The following is a 20,749-nucleotide window of genomic DNA, read 5'->3' as shown; positions in this document are numbered from 1 at the left end:
CATAATGTAAGACATAGTCAAATGAACATAAATACAAAATAAGAAACAGTGTAAAACTTACAATTACATGCAAGGTATATTTTCACATGATACTGTTGCCTAGAGATACATGTAATTATATTTCAGGTTTATCTGTAACATTAGAACTCAGCTAAGCGACTACTCTAATAGACTATAATTCTTTTGTCATGGACAAATTTCTCAGCTCCCATACCAGAGCTGGTAGATAATGGGTGCTGACCATGAGTACTATCACAGACTTATTTGTTTATATCTGGGCTGGCAAGCATTCTAAATTGGCTAGATTTATTTTTAAGCCCTATGCGTTGAACCTGTACCCTAAAAGTCTATTGAAATTTGGGCAGGAAGAGAGTTGTCTCTGGATTCAATTGTTGTAAATAATAATAATAATAATATTTATTATGATAATGGTTATTATTATAGTTTACTCAATACATCATGTTCAGTGCCCATATCTGCTCCCTACAATTCTGGCTCCAAGGTCATTATGGCTCAAACTCCCAGATCCCACCTTTCACATGCTGAAGCTGTGGATAAGGAACTAAAACTGGAGGCAAACACCATGAGGATTATTTCTCAGAGCCAGAGATAAAAGAGAAGTAAGCAGGGAAATATGTTCCTTCCCTTCTCACCAGTTTACTTCGTGGTATTCACATTGGGAACAACTGAAAGAGGAGCAGAAAAGAAAGTGAACAGCTTAGTTTTGGCAATTTTAAAAATACATAGTAAATCAAAGAGGCTGCCCTATTCTCATGGTACTGCAGTTAATGAATTCTTGCAGTCATTTTTCAATTGTGTCCAACTCTTCATGAATTCATTTGATGTTTTCTTGGAAAATAAAACTGAAATGGTCTGCCATTTTCTTCTCCAGCTCATTTTACAGATGAGGAAACTGAGGCAAATAGTATCAAATGACTTGTCCAGGGTCACACAGTTAATAAGTGTCTGAGGTCAGATTTGAACTCAGAAAGATGAGACTTCCTGGATCCAGGCCTAGGGCTCTCTCCATTGTGACACCTGGCTGCCTAACCAGACCACCAATGGGAGGATGGGAAGTCCAATATCCTCCACACCCTTTAACACTTTCAAGGTCCTTCTCCAGCCATAGACCTGGACCAAAGCTGGAGTTGAGAAGACCTCTCCTTCACCCCACGTAGTTTCTTCTCAGAAGTTTTAGCCAAATGTCCTGTTTGTTCCAACCTTTCAAATGAATCTGGTTTTAACTAGCTTAGCAAAGTTATATGTGACCTCTGAGAAACAGCTGAGTTCCCAGACTAGCCTGGCAAATCTTGGACATAATCCTTGTGCAGCTTCTTCCCACTTAGCTTCATCATCCTGCAAAATTCCATCGACTTTAATATTTCACCTCATCACTATCCTCTTCCTCTCTGATTAGAAAGTGGGGTCATGAACCCTAAATCTTCATTTAAGGAGAGACTCCAGCTTAGATATCTCCTCCTCTCTGGCCTGGCTGCACTACTTTGGGACTTCTCTGAGTGACTTCTCCACCCTATCCTCCTTGTCAGGTAACTCTGCTCTCTTCCCCATCCACCTCCTCTTTTCAGCTTCCTTTGTGTATTGTCTTCTCTCTCATCAGATTGTAATTCTCAAGGACAGGAACTGTCTTTCTTTTTTGATATTTGCATTCCCAGCACTTAACACAGTGGCCTAAACCCTACAATTTATTGATTGTGCCACAGTTTCACCTAGTGATCCAGATTAAAACAAGTTGTGGTTTGGACCACATCCTTGCACTGAATGGTGGTAATTGGCAGAGAGAACTGAGCAGAACCAGAATAATTTATACCAGAATAGCAAAATTGTAAAACTTAAATGTCTCTTTCATGTAATGATCAACTCTATTTCCAGAGACCTTAAGATGAAATATGTTAACTACTGACAGAAAGATGATAGATTCAAGATGCAAAAATAATTTATACTTTTGGACACGACCACTGTAGGAATTCATTTTTCTTGACTCTTGACATGCTTATTTTTTATAAGATTTGTTCCTTTTTCTTGATTTCTAGGAGGGAGGAGAAAAAAAAGGGAGAGATGGTAAGCAATTGTTATATTCTCCAAAAGGTCTAAAACATTTTTCAAATGAATAGAAGAGAACAAAAGGAAATTTATAAGGAAGCATAGGCAAGCAGGACAGCTTTGAAAATAACATGCAGAATTTATTGTTTACTAAAATTTTTTAAAGCAAATGGTGCATACTGGTACAAAATGGAGGCTCACAGTTTCATATAGAATCCTCCTTTTGTGTTCTTTACAAAAGCGGTCCTTTTTGAGTGTTTAAATTTAAAATGTTTTTTCATTAAAAAAAGAAAATTTGCATTCGATATAATTTCAAGGTAGGTAGTATGAATTCAAAATACTTAAAACAAACATAGGCAAATATCACCAGCTAAATGTCATTGATTACCCCCAGCCTTCAATGCCACTGGTTCCCTAGAGATGGGTGGGACAATTCTGATGGAAGATAAATGAAAGGTAATTGGTGCTTTATGATGTCAAGGTTCCCTCTGACCTCCTACATATACTCAAGCACCAGAGGCTCAACTCTCCAGATATCAGATAATATGCATCTAGTTTTCTCTGCATCCCAGAACACAGTATTCTCAGGAAAAAAATGCTATTCTTCTGATGGCTCCTGGCTCCAAGGAGCCAGGATTTTACTTTTTTATTTACTTTACTAAGAACTCAATTAGTCTCCCAGCCTCCCTCCACTGGGGAAGCTCACAGATACCATCTACAACCTTAAATTAGAATTGTACTGTGAGATTCCTGATCTTTGGGGCATTGGAAATACCTCAAAGTTTCCTTTTCTTCAAATAATTCTTACTGGTAAGAAGAATTGTGATAACTATTCTGCATGTGTTTGAAAATTTTCTTGGTTGGGGAGAGGGAGGAATTACCTATAGGGCCAAATTATAATTTAAAAGTTCTTAAAACTTTTTTGTGTCATGTACTTCTTTGACAGTCTGGTGAAGCCAAACTTTGGCAATCTTTGGTTCCTTTTCAGTACTGTGTTTTTAAATCATATCTAAAATAAAAATTATATTTTTTGCCTTCTCAATGGATGGGAGGGAAAAGAGAATTTGGAACTAGAAGTAAAAAAATAAGGCTTCACGGGGAAAATTCATACATAAGATTACAAAGGAAACCAAGTATATTGAAACACAGAATCAGAGAATTTAAGAGTTGGAATGGACTTTGGTGACCTTCTAGATTTAACCCACACTTAGAAGTAATCTCCACTGTAACATAGCTAACACATGGTCAGTCTCTGGTCTTCATCTTCAGATTAGGAAAATTGAGGTGCAGGGAAGCTTAAGTGACTTAAGTACCTAAGATCACATAAAGTTCAATTAGAAAAAGGATTCGAATTCCAAATCCTCTGACTCCATCCATCAGTCCTCTTTACATTATATTGCTTTCAATGGAAACAACCTAAAAATATAAATATTAATGGGGAAGAGAGGAGAGAAAGGGTGAACAGGGATTATTTCACTAAATAAGAAAAAAGAACAGGAGCTAAAACTAAAATAAAAATTGCATTTATCTCCCTTTACATTATGACCAAAAATTGTCTCATATTGATTATATTTATGCATGGTTTATTAAAAGACTACAAATCAAAAGTCTAAAATGAAATTCTTAGAGGGTTCAAGATTTCCGCAGGTGAGTCATACTATCCCTCTTTAAGTCGAAAACCAGATTTTTAAAGTAATATTTCACCTTAAAAGGGATACTTAAGCGACTAGATTTCTCAACATCATGTCAACCTTATGTTGGAGTTATTAAGGTTATATAGATGGTTGTAGGGTACCTTGGAGATTTTTTTTATCCCTCTTGTTTTATCATCATCAAGGTAGATCATCAAGGTAAATAGATATGGGACCTAAATAAATATGGGGCAACCAATGAAGAGTTTTGACTTTCTCAATATTCCCCAGTCTTCAATGATCCTTCTAGAAAACAATTTGTGTAATCAGTCTATGATAATGCTGGATATTATCTGTAATGTTATTCAGGGATGCTTGCATATTACTTTTCTGGGCTTTTTGAGAGAAACTGACAGAGAGAAATAATATTTGTTATTTGAGTCATTAATGCCCCAGACCTTCTAATAATAGAGATGTAGTTTCTATTTCCTAATGGGGAAGTCTGGCTATAAATTCATTTAGATTAAAAACAGTGACTGATACTTATATGACAGAGACTATTCTGGGTGTTATAGCAGAAAAATATTAACAAGGTTTCTGTTCAAAAGCCATTAAAGGTAAATCATTGCCAGAAATGTACAAGAAATTACATTTTTAATTAGGTTACAAAATGAATTCATTTTTATTTTGTTAGGAAGAACCCATAGGAAAAGGGCCAGGTCATAGATTCCCTTTTACACATGTTCACCAGATTTAACAATGGATATTCACGCCACACTGTGATATCAGTAATATCTCAAATACCAAACTGGGTCAAAACTATATTATTCCTGCTATAGAGAGAGGTGTCTGAAGGAGCACATCTAATTTTCTCTATCTTTCAGGACATGGCTGTCAAGAGTAATTTTTTTAATAGAATAGTTTTTATTAATCCTTTTAATTTTACTTCCTTATTATTTACTAATATGTTCTTAGGCTTCATAAATCAGGAAGGTCAAAGAACCTTATCCTGCCTCCTGCTCTTATAGTTCCTACAGGTAAGGATCGGTTTGGGAAAAGGCTCCCTGTGGAAAAGGCAATGCAAGAAGACTCTCTGATCTCACCTAATATATCTCAAAAAAAGTTTTTGATATGTAGCTCATTTCTAATTGAACATTTTCTAGTATCTCAAAATAAAATGCATGTAATCATCATGCAAAGAAGAATACTAGAAAAATCTTTGGAGGATGGTGAAAGGGGAAACAGTTGGATTTTGAAATTATAGCATCATTTTGTAAAATCAAAAATATAAAAGCTGGTCTTAGCAACTTGTGATTCAAGGAGGTTAGGAAAAGAAATCTCCTAAGAAAATGTTCTATGAAATCCAGTAACACTGGATTACAGTGTGTTTCTTGCTGCATTTGTCATATAAGACACTCCATCTCTGGGCATCTCCACTATTGTATCCCATGCCTGGAATGCTCTGCTTTCTGACTTCCTTCAAATCTCAACAAAAATCATACCTTTCCTAGGAAAACTTTTCTAATCCTTGTTAATTCTAGTACCTTCCTTCTGCTGGTTAACTTCCATTTATCCTGTCCATATCTTTGTTTTGTATATAGTTGTATCAATATTGTTTCCCCACCTTAGACTGTGAGCTCCCTGAGAACAGGGACCTCCTTTTGCCTTTCTTTGTAATTCCAATAGTTATCATAGTACCCTGCATGGAGTAGTTAATAAATATTAATAACTGATTAATACTTAGTTTCATGCTTTTTTGCTTTTGACTTCAATTCTTAGTAAGATTCCTGTGAAAGGATAGATAATTCTGTTCTTTCCTTAATTCTTTATCTCTTTAAATAAATGGATGAGTTCCTTCCTTTTTTTTTCTTTTTTTCTTTTTCTTTTTCTTTTTTTTTTTTTTTTTTTTTTTTTTTTTTTGCTGAGGCAATTGGGGTTAAGTGACTTGCCCAGGGTCACACAGCTAGGAAGTGTTAAGTGTCTGAGACCAGATTTGAGACCAGGTCCTCCTGATATCAGGGCTGGTGCTCTATCCACTGTGCTGCCTAGCTGCCCCTGAGTTCCTTCCTTTAGGGAAGTTTTTGAAGGTAGGAGAGTTTTGAGACAATGATTGAATGTTTCATCTGTTGCCAATTGTTTTGATTTTAATCTTGAGATAAGAAAAGAGCAACTCTATATCTAAAATCAATGACCTGGAATGGGAAAAAGAAATTATATGAGTTTAAAAGGAGTGCCTCAGACAGGCAGAGTAGGGTGAACTCATAAGGAAGTAAGTCTTTGGATAATGGGTAGAGAAGCTATCCATTTGGGACAGAGGGAATGATGACACTAAAATCAGTGTACTCGGTACTTATTTGTCAAAAAATCATTTTTCTAGCAAATCCTTCAGTACCTAAACGGGAAGAAAACATCCAAGGGTGAGAAAACTTGAGTCATGTTCAACTCTTTATGACTCTGTATGGAGTTTCTTGGCAAAGATAATTGAATGGTTTTCCATCCTTCTTCCATGGATTAAGGCAAAGAGAACTTAAAACTTTGCAAAGCTAGTGAGTGTCTGAAGCCAGATTTGAAACCAGGGCTTCCTGATTTCATGCCTAGGGCTCTATCCACTAAGCCACCTAGCTTTCACACATACATGAAAATTGTAAGTACTACTAAGATGACATCTTGGCCATCCAATTAACCATTGGTCACTTTCCCACACACCTTATATGTATACTATTTCCTTACCATTACTAATTCATGCCTTTTATCTGCAGACTTGGTCCAGTTCCCTGGAAATAGTCACTGGTACCAGGCCAAGTCAGTGCTGTTGCCGTGTCCCCCTCACCGGATTTCACCGTTGTGGGAAAAAGACCATCTGTCCCAGGTTGAGCAAATGTCCTATCTTGAACACCAGGTCAGAATCACCCCCATATCCCCACCACATTCTTATTATTATCAGAATGAACTTGGATCCTCGCCATGGCTCAAACATCTAGCCACAACTACACAACTGTCTCAATCTTTTCCCAGGGCAAAGGCTGTGCCTTTACCTCATCTTCATCACCACGATATGGCTAAAGTCTCCCCAAGTAGCAAATACCAGAAAGTCACCTCAGTCTTGGCCTTACATAATAGGCATGACATTGAGGCCAAAGTTGCCTTGAAATCCTTCCAACAGGAAGCAACTCCTTCAAGCTCTGACCACCTTCCCAAGATTTTCCCAAGCTGTGAGAATTCAACTGATAATCTACTGTCTGTCAACCAATCACTCTCATCTCCATCATTCTCCGACAATAAAGCTGAGTTTTCCCCATTCCTCAGCCATGGGTCCACGACAGAAAAAGGAATATATTCTGACTTCCAGGGCAAGGACAAGCTATCTGTTATCTCAATGAGCTCTGGTAACCAAACTAAAGTTGCAAGGAGGCTCCAAAGCCAAGTCAGGGCTACAACTGCTACTACATTAGGAAATTTAGATTTGAGACATACAGCCTCTATTACCTCATCATCACTTTGTTTTAACCACTGGTCCAGGCCAACAGCATCAAAAACATCAGAAGTAGACCACTGGGTCCAGGCAAAAGCTTCCAAAATGTCATATCCTGACCTCCACCTCAGGGACACAGTGTCACTATTAAGATGTATTGACCATCACTCCAGGCCCTTGACTGACTATTCATTACACCTGAACCAGAAAACTAGAGCAACCACTACAAACTCATCCTGCCCCAAACGTATTAAAGCCAAAGCTTTGCCATCACCAGCTCCAAACCATCGGGCCAGGACAAGAGCTACCTCATCACAAGGTGTTAAATCATGGGACAAGGGATCAGCTAATCACTGGGTCACAGCTACCTCTGTGCCCTTCCCATTACACCACCAAATGTATGACGTTCCAATCAAACAGGCATCATCCCAATGCACTCTTCATCATCAGGCCACTTGTCCACCCACTCCTGAATACTACCAGGCCAAGTACGTGACAGACTCCAATACCCACATCTTGCTTCAGAAAGAAAAAAACCGTACAGAAGTCATGCCACAAGATCTGGACTACCAGTTCACAATGCTAACAGGCCAGGTATACTGGTCAACATCCTCAGTGAACATGGAATACAATGGTACTGCTTCATTTGACTATGACCAGAGTACCACAACTCCATTCAGTCCTAGATACCAGACTGAGAGTGAACCAAACCCCCAACCCCAGATCACACTTCAAATGGAAAGAAAGAATGATTGCCAAAGAATATCAGTAAGATCAGACTATGAGGTGACACATTTCATGGACCAAGATCAATGGGCAACACCTTCACAGGGTGTAAGAAACCCTCAGAACAGAACTGTCTCTGGTCCTGAACATCAGACCATATCTCTATCCAGCAATGACCACCAGGCTGAGGATATAGCAGTAGACTCTAATACCCAGGTCATATTCCAACAAGAACTAGATAAAAGGGAAACATATTGGATGAAAGATCAAAAGTCTTCACAACCATCCAGTGTAGACCACCAGGTCCAGGAGATCCCAGGAGATCCCAGAGACCCACAAACATTCCAACAAGAACTAGAAAAGTGGAAAATACAAGACCCTAAGTTGACACCTTCATCCAGCAATGGTCACCAGGCTGAGACTATACCAGCAGACCATAAAACCCAGGTCATATTTCATCAAGAACTAGATGAGTGGGAAACAATTTGGAAAAAAGGACAAAACAATCAGTCCACATCTCCACCAAACAATGACCCACAAATTCAGAATATGCCAGAAGATGCCAGAGTACATATTATACTCAAGGGAGAACCATGTGATCAGGATAAATTTTATAAAAGACTAGACCACCAACCCATACTTTCACCTGGAAATGACCATCAAATTCAGCATATTCCAGCAGATCACAATGCACAGGTAATATTCCATCAAGAAGAGGATAAACATGAAACATTTTGGACACAAGGACAAAACCATCAATCCACATCTCCACTAAGCAATGACTACCAAGCCCAGGCTACTCCAGAAGACCCTAGTGCACATATTACACTCAAACAAGAACCAGAGAATTTGGACACATTTTGGACAAAAGGACTAGATCAGCAGCCTACGTCTTCACCTGGCAATAAACGGGAGGCTAAAGATAAACCAGACTTCAATTCTAAGACTACACTTCAACAAAAAATAGAAGAATGGAAAACACTTTGGCCAGGAGAACCAGACAAGCAGGGCACAATTCTAACAAACGAGGGTTATTTGGCAACTTCCACATTAGACCTAAAATACCAAGATGAAACTTCACCTGAAACTAACCACATCTCCACATCTCCACCCAACTGTGGTGAACAGGCTTCAGATGTAGCAGAATTTAGCATCCAGGCCACACTCCAACAAAAAATAAGCAAAAGGGAAACATTTTGGCCAACAGAACCAGACAAACAGGCCACAACTGTAACAGACCAGGATTACTGGGCCACATCCCCATGGGACATAAAACATCAAGGCAGAATTTCACCTGACCTTCATCATGGAGTGACACCTCTAATCACACATGAAGATCAGGATTCAGATGTACCAGACCTCAGTCCCCAGGTCACACTCCAACAAGACCTAGACAAAAGGGAAATATTTTGGCCCATAGAACTAGATAAGCAGGCCACAATTCTCAAAGACAAGGAATTCTGGGCCACATCCCCATGGGACATAAAACAGCAAGACAGAACTTCACCTGACCTTCATCATGGGGACACACCTCTACCTATAAATAAAGATCAGAATTCAGATGTATCAGACCTCAGTGCCCGAGTCACACTCCAGCAAGAACTAGGCAAAAGGGAAACTTTTTGGCAAACAGAACTAGATAAGCAGGCCACAATTCTCAAAGACCAGGATTACTGGATCACAACCCTATGGAACATAAAACACCAAGACAGAACTTCACCTGACCTTAACCATGTGTCAACATCTCTACCCACACTTGAAGATGAGGATTCAGATGTATCAGACCTCAGTGACCAGGTGGTCATACCCCAACAAGAACTAGGCAAAAGGGAAACATTTTGGCCAATAAAACTAGACAAGCAGGCCACAACTCTCAAAGGCCAGGATTACTGGGTCACAACCCTATGGGATGTAAAACAGAAAGACAGAACTTCACCTGACCTTCACCGTGGGGCCACACCTCTATCCACACATGAAGATGAGGATTCAGATGTATCAGACCTCAGTGACCAGGTGGTCACACTACAACAAGAACTAGGCAAAAGGGAAACATTTTGGCAAACAGAACTAGACAAGCAGGTCACAACTCTTAAAGGCCAGGATTACTGGGTCACAACCCTATGGGACATAAAAGACAAAGATAGAACTTCACCTGACCTTCACCATGGGGCTACATCTCTACCCATACATGAAGATCAGGATTCAGACGTATCAGACCTCAGTGACCAGGTCACACTACAACAAGAACTGGGTAAAAGGGGAACATTTTGGCCAATAGAACCAAACAAACAGGCCACAACTCTCAAAGACCAGAATTACTGGGTCACAGCCCTATGGGACATAAAAGACAAAGACAGGACTTCACCTGACCTTCCCTTTAGGGCCACACCTCTATCCAGACACAAGGACCAGGATTCAGATATATCAGACCTCAGTGCCCAGGTCACACTCCAACAAGAACTGAGCAAAAGGGAAACATCTTATCCAACAGAGATAGAAAAGCAGGCCACAATTCTAAAAGACAAAGTTTACTGGGCAACACCCACACTGGATCTAAAACATGAAGAAAGAACTTCACCTGACCTCCACCATGGGGCTACATCTTCACTCAGCTGTGAGGACCAGGATTCAGGTGCAATAGACCTCAGTGAGCAGGTCATACTCCAACAAAAATTAGGTAAAAAGAAAATATCTTGTCCAACAGAATCAGACAAACAAGTTGCAAGTCTAACAGACCAGGATTACTGGGCCACATTCCCGTGGGACATAAAACATCAAGACAGAACTTCACTTGACCATCACCATGGAGCTACACCTCCACTCAGTCATGAAGACCAGGATTCAGATGCAACAGACCTTAGTTCCCCAATCATACTCCAACAAGAACTAAGTAAAAAGGAAATATTTTGTCCTACAGAGTTAGACAAGCAGGTCACAAGCCTAACAGACCAGGATTATTGGACCACATTCCCATGGGACATAAAACACCAAGACAGAACTTCACTTGGCCATCACCATGGAGCTACACCTCCACTCAGTCATGAAGACCAGGATTCAGATGCAACAGACCCTAGTCCCCCAACCACACTCCAACAAGAACTAAGTAAAAAGGAAACATCTTGTCCCACAGAACTAGACAAGCAAGTCACAAATGTAACAGACAAGGATTACTGGGCAACATCTCCATGGAATATAAAACATCAAGACAGAAAATCCCTTGACTTTCACCACAAGGCTATAACTCTATCCAGCCATGGTGACAAAACTTCAAATATATCTGACCTCAGTGCCCATGCTATACTCCAACAAGAACAAGGAAAAAGGGAGACATTCTGGTCAACAGAACTAGACCAACAGGCCACAACTCTAACAGATAAGGTTTACTGGACAACACCTACATTGGATCTAAATCATGAAGACAGAATTTCACTTGACTTTCACCATGAGGCCACTTATCCACCCAGAAATGAGGTCCAGGATTCAGACTCAGATGACCTCAGTGCCCAGGCCACACTCCAGCAAGAACTAGGCAAAAAGAAAACTTCTTGTCCTACAGAAGTAGACCAGCAGGCCATAAATCTAACAGATGAGGTTTGCTGGATAACATTGCCATGGGACATAAAGCACCAAGACAGAACTTTCCCTGATCCTTATCATGAAGTCACATCTCCACCCAGACATGAAGACCAGGATTCAGATGTGTCAGAACTCAGTACTCAAACCATAATTCAACCAGAACTAAATGAATGGAAAACATTTTGGTCCAGAGAAGCAAACCGACAGGTTACAACTCTAATAGACAAGGTTTACTGGGTAACACCCATGTTGGATCCAAAATACCTGGACAGAACTTCACCTGATCTTCATCATGAGATCACACCTCCATCCAGCTATGAAGAACAGGATTCAGATTTCATATACCTCAGTGGCGAGGCCACACTCCAACAAGAACTAGGCAAAAGGAAAGCATCTTCTCCTACAGAGCTAGACCAGCAGGCCAAAACTCTAAAAGATGAGGTTTCCTGGGCAACATTGTCATGGGACAGAACTTCACCTGCCACGCCCCATGAGCCTACAAGCCCATCCAGCCATGAAGATGATAGTTCAGCTATATCAGACCTCAGTGCTCAGTCCATACTCCAAGAAGAATTAGATAAATGGAAAACATCTTGTCCCACAGAACTAGATCAGCAGGCCAGAATTCTAAAAGATGAGGTTTCCTGGGCAACATCCTCATGGGGCATAAAATACCCAGGTAGAAATTCACCTGATAATCACCTTGAGGCTACACCTTCATCCAACCATGATTATCAGGATTCAGATCTGTCAGACTTCAGTGCTCAGGAAACACTCCAATTAGATATAAATGAATGGGAAAAACTTTGGCCAACAGAACTGGATCAGGAGGGCACAACTCTACCAGACCAGGCTTCCTGGGAAATCTCCCCATGGGATATAAAACAGCAAGACAGAACTTCACCTGATACTGACCATACAACCTCAACATCATCTAGCCATGAAAGGAAGGATGGGGATGTACCAGATCTCAATGCTGAGGCTATACCCCAACCAAAACTAGACCAATGGGAAATAATGCCATCAATACTAGATCAAGAGTTAAGAGTTGATCTCACAATTCAACACTCCAGGACAATACCTTCAGTGAGCATAATAGAGTCCCAGAATGTGGTTCTATCTGATCCTGAGCACAAAATCATACCTCCATCCAGCAATGACTACCCAGTTGGGGATATATCCAAGCCAAATACCAAGATTACACTCCAACAAGATCAAGATGACTGGGATATATTTTGGACAAGACTAGACCATCAGGACACAGCTTCACTCAACAATGACTATCAGATCCAACATGTCCCAGGCCCTAAAGCTGACATAATTCAAAAAGAACAAGAAGATTTAGATATATTTTGGACAAGAACATTAGACTATCGGGCCATGACTCCAACAAACAAGGATTACTGGACTGCATTTCCTTTACTGAACATAGAACATCACAATATGATACAACCTGATCCTGACCACCAAGTATCATGTACAACCAGCCCTGACCATCAAACTGAAGACACAACAGATCCCAATGTCCAGAGTATATTTCAAACAAAAAAAGATTCATGGGAAACAATGCCACAGGAAATAGAACGCAAGACCCTAATTCTCACAACCCATGATCAGGAAGCAATATTTCTACTGGGCAAAAATCACCAGGACACAAATCTCCCTGGCTCTGACAAGCAAGATTTCATTCTATCCATCCATGACACTGAGGATACTGATGTACCAGGCCCCAATACTTTAGTTACAATACAACCAGAAAAAGGACAATGGGAATTGATGCCCCCTGAAACAGATCACATGGCAATAATAAGTTTCACAGTTCATCAGCAGGAAGCAACACCTTCACTATCTTTAAACCACAAGGACACAAATCCATCTAACTCTATCCATTGGGCAGCTACTTCACTGATCATTTAGTCTGTCATTAGGCCAGCTTTTCTTAGTTAAATTGAATAGACCACTGGGAAACAATGCCACCAGCCCAGGATTTCAACAACACAAAACTATAAGGCAACAACTATACTGAGCATTGACATAAGAATGCCAAACCTTGACTGACCCCCAAAATCATGACATACTTCTACACAACTCTAAGGATGCAAAATCAAATTCCAATGCCAAGATCATATTTCAAAGAAAACAAAGCACTGGCCAAGAACAGATAATCCGACCATAGTCCTTATAGATCAGGTGTCTGAAACAATATTTCTCCTCAATTTAGACCCCAAGAACACAGTTCTACCTGAACCAGACTCTAATTCCACCATGCCTGACCATTAGACTATGGATGCATCAGGCAGCAATGCCCAAATCTCATTTCATATACAAATCCACTTAAAAGCAGTTCATATACCTATGAAGGTATAACTCTTATTATCCAGGATCATGAAAAAACACATTTAGTGGATTTAGACAACCAGGTAAAATTCCACCTTGACTTAGCCACTGAGTATCAACTGCCCTAGATATTGGTTAAAAGACAGTGAAAGTCCAATCAATGCCTAAGGGGTCTAGGTTCCACCATAATTAGGCCACTAAGAAACTATACTACTGGCAACAGACATTCCCACTTCCCAATTCCCTTGTGCATTGACCCTGAGGATACAAGTCTCCCTAATTCCAGCTGTCAGATTACAATTCCCAAGTAGTCCCAACCAAAAGTCAAAAGCTATTCCATACTCCCAAACTAATACCTCCCTCCCTCAGCAAAAAAGTCAGTGACTACAGATCAAGAGGTCATACCTCTGTTTAGTCCTGATCTTCCAGTCACTCTTCTACTCAGTCCTGAAAATCAGACTCCATCACTTGGACACAGTTCCAACAGATATGAATGATCAGGAAACAGTTCTACCAAGACCAGAGTATAGTAAGTATAACACTTTCATCAAGTCCCAGCTGTCAGCCTGAGCATAAAATTAATTCTGAGCATAAAAGGAGATCTGACAATCAATCTGAGCTCTAACATTAGATCCAGATAAAATTATACAAACTCGATGGCATTTAAATTACATCAAAACATACATCACTGAAAGAGAGTCAGTCTCTGCTACAACTGTTCATGCCATCTATCAACAATCAGGAGAAAATTGATGATGACATCTCTATGCAGATTCTCCTGCTAAGAATGAGGTAAACCTCTGCTCTACCACCTGATAAACATACTGCACATGATTATATGGTCTGCTTAATTTGTGCCTCCTGTATCCTAAATAGTAGTTCCCATATTCAGGGAACAAATTATTCTTATGAGGCAAAATTGCTAACCATACCAAAACATCTGCCTGGCTCTGAAGAGGAGATGGGTGTGAAAATTTGTCCTTCAAGTACTGCGCTCAACACTTTTCTTCTTTTTTAATCTTCAAGCCACCCATTGTGGTTTGTCCAGGCCTTTATATTATTCACCAGTTTCTAACTCCTTCCCACTCAGGCTCTATACTCACTATACCTGCAAGGGCAAAATGGCTTCAATTTATACTTAATTATTTCCAGGCATTGAGGGCCACATCTAGAAGTCAACAGCCATTTGCAGGGTAAATAGCCATGAAGAGCAAGAGCAATAGAGAAGAGGGGGCAAGGACATATTGGACATTAATCAGATCCCTGCTAAAAGTATTTCAAAGGTGACCAAGGAGAAATTAAATTAAATAAACATCAATTTTAAAAGGAAATAATGCCATGTGTATATTTGAAATTTGTGTCTGATCCTGTTATTTTATATAGGTAGACCAGGAGACAAGGACCCTATCTCTTCAGTTCATGGGATACTACGGGACTCACTTACACACACATAGGTTGATTAATCGCTCTCCATATTACTTCTCAGGCTGGCCATATTCAAATCAGACAAACTATGTTCAGACTGAATGATAACTCTATACAACAAGAAAGTTTCATTCTTTGTTTTCATACATATGCTACTATAGAGCAATTCAGTGAAAATAGACCTCTTCCTAAAACTTGATAAAATAGGTACTGCCCACAAAAATCATCCCTTTTTAATGAATAGCATCAACTCTTTCTTAAGGTCACATGAGTGAGCACATGTAGATTCCATGTACCTTTCTCCCAAGGAAGGCATCATTGATTCTGGAACAGACATATATCCAGAACTCTTGTCCTCCATTCCTGCCCTTATTTTGATGAACTCTTGATATCTCCAGTTGAAAGTCAAGAAAAATTTAAAAAGGAACCCATTTTATTTTCTGAATCACTAACAAAAACTAAGCACCCTTGGTGTGCCAGCAAGGGCTATTCTTAGGCCTGGGGATATCAAGAAAAAAGTCTCTTGCTCTCAGGAATCTAATAATTCATGGCTAGTCCCAACATTGAACTATTTCCAGTCACTAAAATCCATTCCTTTGGAGACACCAAAGGGCAGCCCCAAACCTATCCAAATTAGAGCAGTCGAGTTTGTCTTTTGTCTTTTCAGAATAGCACTAAAGGACATATCCATACCCTCTCTAAATAAAGTGCTGTCTGGACAATCAGAGACTCTAAACCAAGGTTCATTTTCCAATAAGCTCATAAAATTGATCAGTTACTACGCTGGTCAATTTTCATTCCATTTAATCAACACAACTCTTACAGTTTACTAAGAGAAATGAAGGTGCACCTATGAATATGGGGGATTTTTCTTTTTTTAGTTTATTTTTAATACACATTGTTTTGTGAATTATGTTGGGAGAGAAAAATAAAAAAAAACAGAAAAAATCATGGGAGAAATTAAAAAACAAAACAAAAAAGAAATGAACATTCAGTCTCCTAAGTTCTTTCTCTGGTTGCAGATGAAGTCTATTGGGATTCCATTGGATCACTGAACTACGGAAAAGAACCAAGCCTTTCATTGTTGATCATCTTGATGTTATTGTGTACAATGTATTCCTGGTTCTGCTTGTTTTGCTCAGTATCAGTTCATGTAAATCTTTCCAGGCCTTTCTATAATCAGCTTGTTCATCATTTTTTATAGAACAATAATATTCCAGTAGCTTTAAGCACTACAACTTGTTCAGCCATTCCCCAGTTGATGGGCATCCACTTCTTTTCCATTTCTTTGCTACCACAAAAAGAGCTGCTATAAACATTTTTGCAAATATGGGTCCTTTTCTGTCCTTTATGATTTCCTTGGGATACAGACATAGTAATGGCATGCTGGGTTAAAAGGAATGCCCTTTGGACATAATTATATGGAAAAAAAAATTCTGAAAAAACATCACCAAAAGGTGTACAACACGACAAATAGAAATATTCCATTACACGTTCCTGTTATCTGATCTCAAGTGGGCCCTTGAAGCTTTATGAAATTCTTTATTCTCCTTTGATTCTCTGTCCTATTTCTAAACAGCTTTTTCAAGTAACATCTTAAGCTCCCAATACTTTTCCCCATCTTCTCCTCCCTTCTTTCAAAATATATCCTCATTTCATGCTTTACTGAAAAAGAGAGCCTCTCCTGTGAGTTTCATCATGCGTCTTCCATACATCAATTCAATTCAATGCAACAAGCATTTAGGGGTAGCTAGATGGTGCAATGGATAGAGTGCTGAACATGAAGTGAGGAAGACTCAGATACTTACTTGATGTGTGACCCTGGGTAAATCACTTAATGCTATGTGCTTCAGTTTCCTCATCTATAAAATAATCTAGACAAAGAAATGGCAAATGACTCTGGTATGTCTGCCAAGAAAATACCAAAAATGGGTCACAAAGAGTCAGACATGACTGAAGTAACTGTGTTCCAGGCACTATGCTCAGTGCATAGAATATAAAGGGAAAAATAAAGTAGTCGCTACCTTTAAGGAGTTTACTTTCTACTGGGGGGAAACAATGTGTAAACATGTAGTAATGGTGGCATAAAGTTAGTCAAAAGGATTGTTCAAGCATTGAGTAACATATTTGTACTACCACCACTCCTACTACTGACTCAAGGCCAAGATAGTTTCTATTATAAATGTTCCTTCTCTAGAAAATCTGGTCACCCTCTATTTCATTTTAAGTTCCAAGCCCCAAGTCAGAGATAGTTCTCTGGCAAAACACCTCCATGTTAAGATCTCTTTTATCTAGAGTTGGTCCCTGATCTTTGTTTTCTATCCACTGAATTTCTAATAAGTACACCCAGACTAACAGAGTCTGTGGTTAGCACTATTTATAAAGATGACAAAGTAAACATTAAAAAAAATAGACACACTTTCTTCCTGCTTGGAGGGAAGAATTTCAGGGTTTTATGAGGGAAAGAAGGCAACCAGGAAATATAGGATTACAGACTTGGAGATGATGGTGGGTGAGTAAGGTATGGGGCAGAGGATTTGAGTAACATAGCATCTGTCCCAACACTTCACATGCCTAATCAACCAAAACATCTTCCTGCATCTTATACAAGACATTTTGTGTGATGATTACCTTTGCCTGCATTTTTGCTGTGCCAATTGGCCTTTTCTCCAGCTCCAGATACCTTACACAAGTCTCATCTGGAACTGGATTCCCCTTCAAGTCTCACTTCTTCCAGATCTGAGAGGACTTTGTTCCTGTACTGGTATATTGTGTGAAGAGGGAAAAAATGTTAAGGCAGATGCCCTTCATCCATCCTACCCTCTATTTCAGTCCCTGAGGAAAAGAAAGGTTTCCTGTTTCTTTTGCTGTATTTTCATTTATCTCCTGACTTTATCTCTGTCTAGTTGTGAGGCCTATTTTCTCTTATGTTATTTCTTGGAAAAGTACTAATGTGTTTCCTAAAGTCCAGGCAGACATTATTAGCACCCTGTCAGCTGCCTGCAAGTTTCTTAAATTCATCATGTCCAAAACAGACAATTATATTATCTCCTTAATCTGCTCTCCTCCAAATTTCTCTGTTTCTGCAGAGGTTACTATCACATTAACAGTCATTTTTCAATCTTTCCTCTCCCTAACTCCATTTAGTTGATCAGTGACCAATTTTTTTTGTGTCTATCTCCACAATATCCTTTATACCTCTCTTCTCTTATGTACACAGCCATCAATTCTAGTTCAGACACTCATTATTTCTTTTCTAGACTACTATAGTAACTACTTTTTTAGTTTCCCTGTTTTAAATTTCTCCCCATCATTAATCAATTCCACTATCAAAATAATCTTCCTTATCTGGCATTTCTTGATCAAAAACTTTGGTGGTTGCCCATTGCCTATAAGATAAAATACAATGTATTTCCCATCAACTGAGTGACCACTCTGTTATCAGGAAAATCTCATCACCAAGAAATGCACCATTATGGAGATTGCTTTAGCTTTCATACTCACATCTCATAAGTACCCTCAGTGTGTCTGCTCTTCTGATTGTTAAAGGGAGGAGCAAAATATACTTCTGATAATCTTTCTTTGAAAAGGAACCACAAGCCCAGCTAAATCTTCATTACCCACCTGCTGACTACTTGGTTCAGTTGAATTTGATTTCAACTCAAACTCATATCTATGTAATCCCAGCCTCCCCCCCTTTCCCTTCCCTTGTGTATTTTCCTTCCCTGTTATATTATAAATGTTTTGAAAGCAAGACTACTTTTATTTAGTTTTATCTTTATAATATTTCTTTCAATTATATGTAAAGACAATTTTAAACATTACATTTTTTTAAATTTTGAGATCCATATTTTCTTCCTCCCTCTCTTATCATTATCTTCCCTAAGATAGTGATTGATATGGATTATAAATGTGCAGTCATGTAAAAAATATTCCCATATTAGTCATGTTGTGAAAGAAGAAACTGGTCAGAAGAAAAAAAATATGAAAAAAATAAAGTGAAAGTAATATGCTTTCATCTGTACTCAGACAACATCAGTTCTTTCTCTGGTGGTAAGATAGCATTTTCCAACATGACTCTTTTGCAATTTTCTTGGATCATTGTATTTTTGAGAAAAGCTAAGTCATTCATAGTTAATATTTGTACAATTATTAATAGTAGAATTGTTAATATACACTTATATAATTGTACACAGTTAATCCAATGTTGCTAATATCATATATAATGTTCTGGTTCTGCTTACTTCCCTTTTCATCAGTCCTTATTAGTCTTTCCAGCTTTCTTTTTTCATATTTGTATTGTCAGCACTTAATACAGTTCCTGAGACATAATAGGCCCTTAATAAATATGTTGTCATATCATGTTGTGTTATCTTTCACAGTTTAGTATTTAAGTTCCTATACAATTAGGATCCCACTTATTTTTCTATTCTTATATCACAAATTTTACATTCCAGCCAAAATGGATTAATTGTCCCCTAAACTCTATGGGTTTATCCAGATAGTATGTGTGGGAAAATTTTGATAGATATTTTGGAATATTGCCTATTTTTCTCTAAAATGGACTTTGATTCCCCACCTTCCGGGAGGAGCAGGAATAAAAGGCCATGATCTTGGTCACTCTGTTCTATTCAGAGAGGGGATATTAATCTACAATAAATATCTGCCCCTTGCTAGTTCCTAAAAATATATTTTTAAAGTTCAATCTGCTTTCCTGGTTATTTTTGTGAAAATTAACTACTGATTCTATATTTTATATTATATTTTACTCTGTGATTGATTCTATTCTGTAACCATATTCTGCAGTCTATATAATGAACCTAATCCCCTTCTCTGTCTTTAAATGTAGAAACTTATAAGTTTAAATGTTCAATCTCCCTCTTTCAAATTACATACAAAGGTTTAAGTTTTCCCATAATCACTGCTAATTTAAGGAAAAGTCTAATTTATGTTTATAGATTCAATGATCTCATAAAATACTTTAACTTTTAAGGAATTGTTATTTCAGTACCAGTTGCAAATTACTTTGTGCCAAGGAATTTTTTACCATTCAGAATTTCAGAATTCCCTGAGAATTCTCATGATATCTATTTGCTATCCTTGAAATCATACAAACTGACCATCTTAAGTCCAATTAATGGTGGTTTTATCTCCTTCCCAGGTACCAGTGAATCTACTTCCCTGGACTATAATCAATGATTCAGAAGGCAGCTAGATCCCACAAATTCACAAAACAATTCCTCTGAGATACAGAAGGGGTTGTCTGGATTCCACATATGTGGATACATCCTTTCTTTAATATAGCCAATTATGATCACTCACTCCTATGATGTTGCAAATCCCATAACTTAATTGTATGATTTTTGTTTTGTTCTTTGTTCTATGCTTTAAAAATGAGCTTCACCTTCAATGTGAAGTCTTTTGGCTCACTGAGGCAACAATTGTATTTTCAGAATCATGCACTGCTATTAAAATGTTGTATTGCTCAGAGAATGTATCTCTCAGTTTACTTATGCTGAAT

The 20,749-nt window shown here is 38.6% G+C and overlaps 1 protein-coding gene across 1 annotated transcript; it reads left to right on the top strand.

The window, feature by feature from the left end:
• Nucleotides 1–1,432: 1,432 nt before the first annotated feature.
• LOC111720180 lies at nt 1,433–13,017 on the top strand (the record flags this gene model as incomplete). The annotated part of the gene is given in 3 exon segments (XM_031961290.1): nt 1,433–1,547; nt 6,452–12,723; nt 12,725–13,017. Coding segments are annotated over 3 exon segments (6,450 nt in total), but the record flags the coding sequence as incomplete, so codon positions are not given.
• Nucleotides 13,018–20,749: the final 7,732 nt, after the last annotated feature.

Source organism: Sarcophilus harrisii, chromosome 3 (assembly GCF_902635505.1).
Source record: "Sarcophilus harrisii chromosome 3, mSarHar1.11, whole genome shotgun sequence".
In the NCBI taxonomy this organism is placed as follows: domain Eukaryota; kingdom Metazoa; phylum Chordata; class Mammalia; order Dasyuromorphia; family Dasyuridae; genus Sarcophilus; species Sarcophilus harrisii.
Note: the sequence above shows the minus strand (reverse complement) of the source record. Positions and strands in the feature narration are given on the sequence as shown.